This window comes from Triturus cristatus, chromosome 1_2, assembly GCF_964204655.1.
Source record: "Triturus cristatus chromosome 1_2, aTriCri1.1, whole genome shotgun sequence".
Taxonomy (NCBI): domain Eukaryota; kingdom Metazoa; phylum Chordata; class Amphibia; order Caudata; family Salamandridae; genus Triturus; species Triturus cristatus.
Window position 1 is genome coordinate 516,091,864 of NC_140580.1, and position 12,160 is coordinate 516,104,023.

General features: G+C 44.6%; 1 protein-coding gene across 1 annotated transcript in view; it reads left to right on the plus strand.

The window, feature by feature from the left end:
* Positions 1-12,160, plus strand: part of ADAM12 (ADAM metallopeptidase domain 12) — a 2,563,649-nt gene that overhangs the window by 2,272,681 nt on the left and 278,808 nt on the right. Inside the window, exons 15-16 of the mRNA XM_085606237.1 lie at positions 10,208-10,316; positions 10,401-10,599. Coding sequence (XP_085462363.1) covers positions 10,208-10,316; positions 10,401-10,599 — 308 coding nt within the window. The remainder of the gene's footprint in view (positions 1-10,207; positions 10,317-10,400; positions 10,600-12,160) is intronic.

The window sequence follows — 12,160 nt, forward strand, 5'->3', positions numbered from 1 at the left end:
TTGTTACTCAAATTAAGAGTTAGTTATGACATATCTGACACATTTGAAATAACTTTTTAAAGGATAACCTACTTTCCTTTTACTAAATGCTTTTCGCACAATAAATCACCAACCACCACTTACTTGTTAGCAAAAAAGGCCACTTTATTAAGACAGGTGCCAAATCATAATTTTCTGCAATGCAATAACTTTCCAAAGTTTGTCTTCAAATCACCCCAAACCTAACCCCCAATGTAAAAACCCCACCCCTAAACAGAATCCCGACCCCTGTGTGCATTTTCCCCTACTTCTCATTTCCTGATCACGTGACTGCTCCCCCCCTCCCCCGTTGGAGGATAGGCTAACCCGCTCAAGGCTGCCCACCCCCCCAGCAAAACCCCGCCTACCCAGGACACTAACCAGTCGTAAAAAACGAAACACAAGAAAACCTGTCTTATCGTGGCAAAAGGAACAAGCATTGGAAATGCAATAGGTCTCACATTTGTTTGATTTTGAGCTTTTTGCGGTGTAAATGGCAATGTTTTGTACCCATTTGTTATGGATTGTATATATGTGGTGTGTAGTGGAATATTTTGAGCTGGATTATAGTTATTTGTGGAGCACTATGAAGTATCAGGAAGGATATTGAGGAGGTGAAGAGCAGCATGAGGCAGAAGGACAGCAAGTGAGGGGAAGAGAAGCGTGAAGCACAAGGAAGGAGAGTGAGGAGGAGAGCAGTGTGAGGCACAAGGACGGAGAGTGAGAAGAGCAGCATGAGGCACAAGGACGGAGAGTGAGAAGAGCAGCATGAGGCATAAGGACAGAGAGTGAGAAGAGCAGCGTGAGGGAAAAGAAAAGGAGAGTGAGGAGAAGAGAAGAGAAGCTTGAGGCTGAAGGAAGGAGAGTGAGGAGAAGAACAGCGTGAGCCACAAGGACGGAAAGTGAGGAGAAGAGCAGTGTGAGGCACAAGGATGGAGAGTAAGGAGAACAGCGTGAGGCAGAAGGATGGAGAGTGAGGAGAAGAGCAGCGTGAGGCACAAGGAAGGAGAGTGAGGAGAAGAGCAGCGTGAGGCACGAGGATAGAGAGTGAGGAGGAGAGCAGCGTGAGGCACTAGGATAGAGAGTGAGAAGGAGAGCAGCGTGAGGCACAAGGATGGAGAGTAAGGAGGAGAACAGCGTGAGGCAGAAGGATGGAGAGTGAGGAGAAGAGCAGCGTGAGGCACAAGGAAGAAGAGTGAGGAGAAGAGCAGCTTGAGGCACAAGGATAGAGAGTGAGGAGGAGAGCAGCGTGAGGCACTAGGATAGAGAGTGAGGAGGAGAGCAGCGTGAGACACAAGGATGGAGTGTAAGGAGGAGAACAGCGTGAGGCAGAAGGATGGAGAGTGAGGAGAAGAGCAGCATGAGGCACAAGGACGGAGAGTGAGGAGAAAAGCAATGTGAGGCAGAAGAAAGTTGAATGAGGAATAGAAGAGCAGCGCGAGTCACAATGAAGGAAAGTGAGGAGAAGAGCAGCATCAGGCAAAAGGAAAGGAGTGAGAAGAGCAGCATGAGGCATAAGGATGGAGAGTGAGTAGAAGATCAACATGAGGCAGAAGGAAGGAGGGTGAGGAGAAGAGGTGTGTCGTGAGCTCAGCCGGCATACTCCAGCATGCAATAGGGATGAACATGTAATTGTGACAGTAGATGGCACACATTTGTTTTTGAAAGTACATATACTTACAATTACAGCCAAAACAAGATCATGACTTAATTTGTGGTCATTTTTCAACTTCGGGGTCCCGAGGTCCAAATTCAGCAGATTAGTACCTAGACCGGATATATAACATATTTTATATGTTACCCAACAAATCAACCAAAAAGAAGACTCGTTATAGGGAAAGCAAGCCGGTAGTCTGTCATGGGTAGCGTAACATATAGTAGTACATACATGAAAGCTGGCACTTTGCATTCGGAGGGGACCATGGGAATGAGTTAATAGTGTGACGTTTTTGCAGGCACCAGTGCTGTTTTCAACACATCGTATGCCAGGGCATCGCGTTATGCAGTCCTGTCAATATTTATGCTTCAAGAAACCTCCTTGTGATACGTATTTTATGTAGTGCCAACAAGCCACCCGAAGACCTTCGCAGCGCACAAGGCAACACAGTGCTGTAAAACCCGTCAGAAAGATCAGCGTATGTAAACAGCGGCAGTAAACTCACTGTGTGCTGAAAAGTAAACTGTCACCTTCAGTACTGCGCTACCATGATGCAAAGCAACAACACAACTGGAAACAATGTCACATATAAAGCCTTAGAATCTAAAATACGTCTTGAGTGACATGGAGTAACTGAAGTTAACCAAATGTTTTTAGCAACCCGGAAGGATGATTTTAATCAACCTAGGAAGGTTGAAAGCTCGAGGTATGTTAGGAATTAAAACCTCAAGTGCATTTTCACTGTGGGACTCCACGAGCACTTACGGGCATTTTATGACGCCGCTAAATTCGAACCAAAGATTAAGAGACAGGAAATAAGAATCGCTCGTTACCCTTTAATCCTTGGATGCCCGGGGGGCTTCCGGTTGCATGGGTCACCCGATGTTAGACGCCGCCATGTTAACCCTCACATTCTGCCGATTGGTATGTGGAGCAATCCCTGCAGACACCGCACAGCCATAACTGGGACCAGAGGCGCAACTAGAGCCAAATTTCGGGGGGGGGGGGCTGAGAAAAAATTTCGGGGGGGGGGGGCTGAATCTTTTAAGCCAGAGGCAGAGTGGAGCTGCAGGGGCTCTTAGAAGGGGTGAAACAACAGCGAGGCATCATTAACATGCAAATGGTCTTTTAAAGACCTGTGAAGTGCTCGGGTGCGGCTGTGTGTGTGCCGCGAGGCTGTCTCATCCCGGGCTGCCAGACGCGACGGGAGGGGGGGGGCTGAAGCCCTGTGAGTCCAATGGGTGTTGCGCGCCTGACTGGGACTCACAGTGGAATACTGGCGGGTCGGACTCCACGGGCGCTGCGTTCAGTCACCAAGGTAAATATGCTGGTATAATAAACAAGGAGCAAGGGGCGCGAACCAGGCGCCATTGGCAAACAAGTTGGCTAGCTTCTGTACTTCGCTGTCACGGTGAAATACAACTCCCAGAATCCTTGCTCATCATGTAACAAGCAAGTCATTAGAGGGAGGACAGTTTGCAGTCACTCTCCATAATGCCTTTTCTTGTTTACAGCATGGCATCGCCTGACACAAGGGGAGACGGAGGAGATGAAATCCAGTTTAGTTAAACTGCAGATAAACTGCTCGTTGTGAGAGAGTGATACTTGCATCTGACCATCAGACTTGGACTCAGTACAAGAGAAAAAAAACAAGAAGGGCTGGGCGAGAAGGGAGGGGGGAATGCCAGCAACAGAGGAGCCCGCGAAAGTGAAAGTGATCGTGATTACGATCGCTACGGAGGAAAGACACATGGCGCTGCGCGCGTGCACGTTCACGTGCACTGTAGCTTTAGGCCACGGCAGCACTTTGAAAAGCCCAGATATAAAATGTCTCTTCGAGCCTTTGGCTCGCGAGACCTAAAAAGAACGTCGGTGTAATGCCAACACCAGGAAAATAGGGAAGAAAAACAATGCTATGAAAAAAGAGGGTGGGTGGGACAAAAAGTGTAAACCAGCCCCTCCTCCCCGCTCCCGAGGGCACAGTGATTTTCCCGCCCCTGCCTCCCTCTACTTATCACTTTCGGCGCGCCTCGCGCCCCTAATCAAAACCCCCTACCCTGCACCTGGGTGGCCGCTCCATTGTGCGAAGCCACCCAGGGGGAGACCTGGCTCGCGCCCTGCACCCCCTGGGTCCCCCCATATGGATTTTACTGTTCTCTACGGCTTGTGCAGCACCTTTCCGCAGCAGTTAGGTACAAAAGGGTGACACGGTGCTCAAGGGTTTATTCTAGGTTTGATTCCCGACCCACTCATTCAACACTCACTCTACGGAAGGACTGTAAGTCATTGTTCACTGTAAGGTGTCCACTTCTAATCCTATTACTTATTTAAATTCTGCTAAGACTTAGATTCCAGCAGCAAAAGTGCTGCACGGATTAGCCAAATCTAAATCGCATTAGCACCATTCTACCCAAATATAGTGGGAACTCTTTTTCAGCTGAGAAGTGACTGGCAGTATATGGACATTTTTATTTGGCTCCACATAACACTATTTTAATGATAATTAAAAAAAACTCATTTCATGTTAATTAACCTTAGTATTCCCATTAAGGAAATTAAGGCGGAAACCTTAAGTGTCTGCATACAAGACAGTTTAGGGCCATGTATAGATCGATTCTTTGATTTGAAGCTTGATGACGACTACCTGGGCTTTTTATGCGACAAACGAATACATGGAGGGTTTTTTGATTCTGTTAAAGAGCACTAGATTTCCAAGACGTTCTTAACACAGCACGCTTGACAATAATTACTCAAAGAATTTGAAAGAATCTTGGACTTCTCACCAGGATGCCAACTACTCTTAGGGTATTTTTCCTGCGTTCCTTTTTACCAGACTTTTATTATGAGCATATTAAAATACAGGCTTTTTCCAGCAGCTACTCTTCGAGATTTTACAGTTTGTGCATGTGATCACCGACTTGCTCTACAGCTAATGACATCCTGTTAGGAAAGCTTCTTAGTGTGAAGTTTAGATAATTAATTGACGCTTCCATGTCGGCATTTCTTATTGAAAGATTTTCTTTTACTCATTTCATCACCTTTGGAAAAAATCTATCATAATTTAGTTGTCTTCTGATTCATCTATCTTTGCATGAGGCTTTTAGCAAAACACGCAATAACATTACTATTCATGCTTGGATACTTGGCAGGAACACCTAATAGAATATTCTGCTTTGTCAATGTGAATTAAAATTTCAACATGCTAGAACTGTCATCTTAGATAATGCAGGGAAAAGGGGTAATTCATGTTTTATCTACTTAATGTAAAGGTTGAAGGTGACCAATTTCGCTCGGCTCTCTAAATTGGAAGAGCTAGGGTTTGACAAAATAAGTGATTCTAGAAATCTCGCAAATACAGAAAGTCCAGAGCTAGAGAGCCCTCAGAAATAGCTTTATTTAAAGTAACCACGGAATCGCAATTAAAACTTCTCCTTGCTGACAGTAGGGACCTGTACAGAGAGGCCTGTAAACTGTAATACTGTGCTGTCAATGTGGTTCGGTGAACATCAGGCACACAACCTCCTATTTACCTTCTTCTAGCCAAAAATGCCGTGTAGACATTCTACGGACCCAGGCAGGTTTGTCTGAGAAACTCCTTATATTTATGAACATAAGTAAATTACATGGCATAAAATGGTGTAAATGGTGCAGTTAGACCTGACATCCTTGGTGTGGTATTCCTCAAACCCTTTTCCTTCATTACTCCTTCTTTGTTGGCATTATGACTCTGTGTACTGCTAATCAGTACCTGATGTGCTTGTGCGCTTTCCTTGCAACATGGTAAATGTGGCTTACACCTAACAGGCACATTTAATTTACTTTTAATTCCCAAGTTAATGATACTAAATGTACCCAGGACCTGTAAATTAAATGCCACTACTGGGCCTGCAGCAATCATTGAGCCACTCACTCACTCTCAGTAGCCTTTTAAAACATGTCTTAGGCCTGGCAGGACAGTCTGTAGTGCAGTTTTAAACTGCCTGTTTAACCTGGGAAAAGGAACCTTTTGTCAGAGCCTAAACCTTCCTTTTTAATGCATATAAATCACCCCTAAGGTAGGTCCCTAAAGGCTAACACGCCTAGGCGAATTGTATTTAAAAAGTTGTCCTGGCAGTGGAAAACTCCTAAAGTCGTTTTTCACTGTTGTAAGACCTATCCTTCCCATTGACTAACACTGACTGACTACATTTAATAAGTGATAACTTGGGATTGGGAGCAGATATATGCTGTTTACACCCAAATTAATTGTAATTTTAAATCCTATTTAATGGTAAAGTCGGAATTTATCTCACAATTCTGAAAATGCCACTTTCAGAAAGTTGGCATTTTCTTTTCCTAGCCTTTGTGCCTTCTGCCTGTGTCCCAGGTCACATGACTGTAAATGGCTCTTCTGTTAGGGTTTGTGTATTCCTCTCAGAAAGAGAAGGGACCATGTGTGGGCAGGATGGGTCATCTTGTCAGGATGGCTGGGGGAAGAGCTGTGCACTTCAAAGGGCTTGCCTCCAGCTCAGCTCACACAAAGGAATCTGACACCAGGCCTGCCCTGTCTTTTGTCACCCCAGATTTCTTGGAGCCTTGACAGGGGAAGGGAAGACCTTTCCAGATTCCGGGTGTGGGCTAGTGTAGGGAAGCCCCTACCCTCCACAGACACAAAAGCTTGGACCAGGTATATGCATCAGAGTGTACTCCTCACGGCCTAACTATGGGGTCTATCAGAACCAACGCAGTGCAAATCAAGTCGACGAAGGACTACGCATTGCAGCTCCTGATCAGGGTTTGTGTATTCCTCTCAGAAAGAGAAGGGACCATGTGTGGGCAGGATGGGTCATCTTGTCAGGATGGCTGGGGGAACAGCTGTGCACTTCAAAGGGCTTGCCTCCAGCTCAGCTCACACAAAGGAATCTGACACCAGGCCTGCCCTGTCTTTTGTCACCCCAGATTTCTTGGAGCCTTGACAGGGGAAGGGAAGACATTTCCAGATTCCGGGTGTGGGCTAGTGTAGGGAAGCCCCTACCCTCCACAGACACAAAAGCTTGGACCAGGTATATGCATCAGAGTGTACTCCTTACGGCCTAACTATGGGGTCTATCAGAACCAACGCAGTGCAACTCAAGTCGACGAAGGACTACGCATTGCAGCTCCTGATCAGAGGCCTCATCGGAACTGATTCAAACAATGCAACTCAATGCAGGACCTCGCATCTCAGCTCCTTATCAGTAGCTTCATCGGAATCAACGTGACTCTACGCAGACCTTTACATCACAGTTCCTAATCCGCGGCCTCATCTGAACCGACGCAGTGCAAAGCCACTCTATGCAAGACCTCGCATCGCAACCCTTGTAGTGCCTCATCAGAACTGATGCAGACCAATGCAATTTCTCGCATCAAGAACATATGGCACAATTCTCAGCAGGACTAACCTGGTCCCTGTATTTGGCCAGCTCTCTTTATTTTTCTAAATTGGTGTGAGATTTTCCTTGTAATGTGTTCTTACCTTATTGCTGTTTGTGTGCTGCATAAATAAATGCTTTACACATTGCCTCTAAGTTAAGCCTGACTGCTTTGTGCCAAGCTACAAGAGGGTTAAGCACAGATTAATTTAGTGACTTTTTGTGGTTCACCCTGACCATGGTTTTTGGTTATTGCCTCAGTGGTGCTTCCACTGTCCTCAACCAATAATATGATTTTTTACAGATGTTCAAAACATACTGATTTTGAAGCATATCTTTAAATTCCAGTATTGCTCTAGTTAAACAATATGCAGCAGCCGTTAGCATGATGATATATCCAACTATATCTATGCTTGTGCACACGTCTTCATGAATAGTTTCAGAGATCATTTAGCATTTCAAGTAATTACTGTATAGAAGAATTTCCCTCCATTTGCTAGAATTTTATTTTGTAATATATTAAGATATGCAGCTACTGTTTGGTACTATTACCACCTAGATATACATTCGAACATTCCACCAAAATAACAAGGTTTGCCACTGCTCAGCACGAACATGCTTTCCTATGTAGAACTACTCTTGCTGTGGTTCATATGGAAGCCAATGGACTGAGAATCAGCACCTCTTGCAGGTTAGGTTAGAATTCACTTTGCAGCAATTTTGGGAACATTCCAGCGAGGAGCATCCAGTAGGAACCAGACTGGAAGGACCATTAACAGCTTTCAGTTGAGAGGATGACATTAGGGGAACCACAGTGTGTATGACCAGGTGCATGACAGATTGTGCATTAAATATATTCTACCAAGAAATTATCTGTCCCTGCCATGTGCTTTGGTAGATGTTTTCTTTCTTGAGATGAGACCGAGACCAGAATTGTGCTAAAAGCTGCAGCCATCGACACTGAATTACTGGTCGACCTCAATTTCAAAGTCCAAACATAAAGGGCTTCATCAGAATGATGTTGAGCAGCAACCTGTCGATGTCAAGCCCATTCAGAGCTTTCCCGTTTTCGGCAGCTACCACACCGAGACCCCGGGCTTTAGCAACCCGCTGTCATCAAGCCCTGGTTCACATCTGCAGTTCCTCTGCAAAGGCGGAGGAGGGTCGCCCCACTGCTCTATGAGCAGTTCAAGAAGGAAAAAGAAAATTATATCAACGCAGCATTATTAACATTTTATTTTTCCTACTGCAGTGGCTCTGTTGGTTATGTACAGGCGGAGCTGGGCTCAGTGACACCAGAGCACTGCAGGGGGAGGAGTGGTGGGCACACTCTGTAAAGTGTTCATGATGCTTTGGCCGGCCGTCTCGGGCCGGCCAGAGCCTCATGCGCACATTGCATAGCTCCACCCAGGATGCATTACAGCCTGGGTGGAGAACATGCCCGGGCTTCCACTGCCTGTCTGAGCGCCAAACCACAACGCTCAGACCAATCACAACATCCCATTGTTGCGATTGGATGTGGGGAGCCTGGGAGCTCAGGTCCATCCTGCTGCCAGACTCGAGACGAAGAGGACGGAGGAAAGGCGGCAGCCGGCTGGAGATGAAGAGGACGGAGGAGAGGTGGCTGCCGGTGGCCTGACCGTAGCCAGGTAAGTTTGTTTAAAAAAAAAAAAATCTTTTTCCTTCACACCCCTCTCCTCCCCACCACTCCTGTCTGGTAGCAGCTGCTACTGCCAGGCCGGATCCAGCTTGTAGCTTGCTCCACCGAAAACTAGCTGACAACCACTTTTTTCTTTTTCCTCCATCAAAGTGTCCAACTCCAAAGATAAACTTTCCACCTAGATGAACCTGATCCCTCTATCTGACTGGCTATCCATCGGAGTTGCCTTAGCGTTTGACTTTGATCCAGTGTAATGCGACAATAAAATCGTGGTTGGCTCTTTGTGCGCTATTTTTGATTCAAACTTTAAAAATACATATTTCTAGTTCTACTTATTGGATTATTGTTGTTTTGCTATCATTTTATGTATTAAAATATGTTCTATTTTTCTAAATTGGCTTGGGATTTATCTTGTGTTGTGTTTTCACGATATTGCTGCATAAATATTTACAAACTCCCTCAAAGTTAAGCCTGACTGATTTGTGGCAAGCTACCATAGGGTTTAGGATAGTTGTAACTGGTGACTTTAGGTGTTCAACCTTACAAGGATTGTGATTATTATTTGAGGTGGGTCCTCACTCCCCTCAACTAATGCTCCAATTTCTTACAGTGTAGATTAAAACTCGGCTTCATAACATGAGGAACTGAAATAAATAAATTCATAATCATCTGCCTGCCAATTTCTAACAAAATTATGGTGCCTAGAGTGTTGTGAATTTGTCTTTTATAATTTAAGGAATCACTTTGGACTATAGGTGCCACTTCTTTTAGGCATCTAATTGCTGGACCATTCTTTGGACTATACCATCGTATTCCTATATTTAATATATGTATATTAAAACTAAAAAGCGTTGCTACACCTGTTCTACATGCACCTGCCTGCTAGGAAGAGGCTGTATTGTTCTACTAAAATTATATGAGATGGTTCTATTTTAAAATTCAAAATTATTATTCTTTCTGCAGCATACCCTTGTAATATTAAGAAAGAAAATCATGGCACTAGCTTGCCAGCGCCAGACCTGTTGACTTTGGCAATGTTTTTTTTCTTTCCTTGTTAGCTTGTGGTTCTCTCTGTTGCTTCCATGTCCTCAATAACATTATGTGGTATAATGACGTGAAGAAAGGCTTTGCCACAATCCACAACCAAATAAGTCAAGGCTGGCTTGCCATTGTATTTTATCTGAAGATGCTCCATAAAGCCATAAACACGCTTCAATTAAAAGCTTAAGAAAAAAAAACTGAGTTTTGTAAAACTGAATAGAGCCAAGAAAGATCAATAATTGTTGAAAAGACAATTTTAGACTGTAAAATTAGCAGGCAGAGGAAGCAAACATATTTCACAGGGGATTTTTCTACAGGCAGAAGCAATTGTACACTAATCTAGTTTTACTTCCAACTGCGACACCATTAGAATTAATAAAAAAAATTGTTTAAAAAAAAAAACTAGCATCAACTGAAAGTGTGTGTCTGCTTCTGTTTCAGGTGCTAAGCCCGCGCCCGGGATCTGCTTTGAAAGGGTAAACTCTGCAGGGGATCCTTATGGCAACTGTGGCAAAAACTCCGCCGGCTCCTTCGCAAAATGTGAAAGCAGGTGGGGCGTCTTTTGCAAAATATATGTTCAACTGTTTGTGGCGCTAAGGGCTGTTTGTCAAAAACATTTTTTTTTCCCTTTTAGAGATGCTAAATGTGGAAAAATACAGTGCCAAGGAGGAGCAAATCGACCTGTAATTGGCACCAACGCCGTTTCCATAGAAACAAATATCCCCTTGCAGGAAGGAGGACGGATTCTTTGTCGTGGCACGCATGTCTACCTAGGGGATGACATGCCCGACCCCGGGCTCGTCTTGGCTGGCACAAAGTGCGAAGATGGAAAAGTAAGGCTTAGTACCCATGGATGAAAGAGTGGAGAAGGCATATGTCAACTGCCTGTTTTAAATTGTCATTTTATCAACGTTTTCCGGTCTCTTGCTTCCCTTCAGCATGTTATCTATTTGCACATGTAGAGCAGCAGTCTGTGTGCACTAATTACTCCAAGCTTCCCTCTGGCACAGACATCCCAGGGGTGGCTCCTGACCCACTGTAATCTGCCCATGTGGCGTGCACTTGCGCTAATATGCTGTTGCTGCAAAGACCGAAATAAAGATTTAACTCCATGTTTGCCCACACTCTGTGCATTGTGAATTAAAATACCCACTGCCTGGATTCTTAGAACATTTCTTATCATATAGCAATGAATTTTAGACCACATGGAGAATGCAGCTTGCATCCTTCCAGTGCCAGTTCATTCTTGTGTGGCTGTTACAGTCCCATCCCTCGAGGGAATTCGGACTCTGATGAGGAGTACCTGATGTCTACTGAATGAATCACTTTATCCCTGGCTGCTGCTAATCGTTCTCATCTCGGCATTTAAGGGGCTTAAAATAAACCCGGATCTTTAGAATAATAAAACAGGCGCCTGAGTTGTTGGTTGAGTGTGACCTTGCCTGATGGCAACCATTGGTTTCCTCTGTTATTTGTATGCACATTGTATAGTGGAGATTTTCGTTTTATCACTGAAAAGTGATTACACGTTCCTCTCAGTTGTTGGCAGCAAAGCATACGTTGGGTGAAGTTAACTTGCTAAAATGATGATATAGTATCAACGATAAAACACACGACCAAAACGGAAAGATCCATTATTGGGGGTGAGAGGTTGGGATTTTGTGGGGCGTCAGGGTGAGTGTGAAAATGATGACAACATGAAGCAATTCAAATCAAATCCAGTCACAGGTAAAACTTTACAAAATATATTTCTTCATTAGTTAGTAACTCTAATTTATCATTAATGAAAAGTGCTAAATGTAAGGTGCTAGAAAGATTATGGTGCATAGTTATGCATGACGAGTTTCAGCTCCAGGCCTTTGAGAAAGGAAAAGTAGGAACTACACTTTAGATTTCAGATCGTACTACTATAAGGAAGAGTTGGGTGGTTGTCAGTGCGTATGCGCATCCTGCCAGGCCGTGAGAGGAGCACAAGTACATTGCCGACCCCTTATACAAGACACTCATAGGCAGTTTAAGGGCAATCAAGAGAGAGCTTCAGAATGCTGATATCACTGAACAGAAGACACTGGATTCACAACCCCAGTCGGATCTATGGACCCACCAGAACAATCCAGAAGAACTGTGGCCCACAGGAAGGAAACCGCCTAGTTTCTGCCACTGGGACTGATTGCAGGTAATTTCTGAGCTGGAAAAAAGGAAGTAGTGTTACCTTGGATGGTCATGGATCCGAAGTCTTTCCCCTCCCAAGCTTAAGAGCTGCTGCTTCTCTGCAGATGGATGAACTGAAGCTGCAACATCTCCTAGTGATTTAAGGGAAATCCTGGGATTAGGACAGCAAACCTACTAATAGTATATGGAGAGGTCTCATTACCCGTCTCCATGAAAGGACAG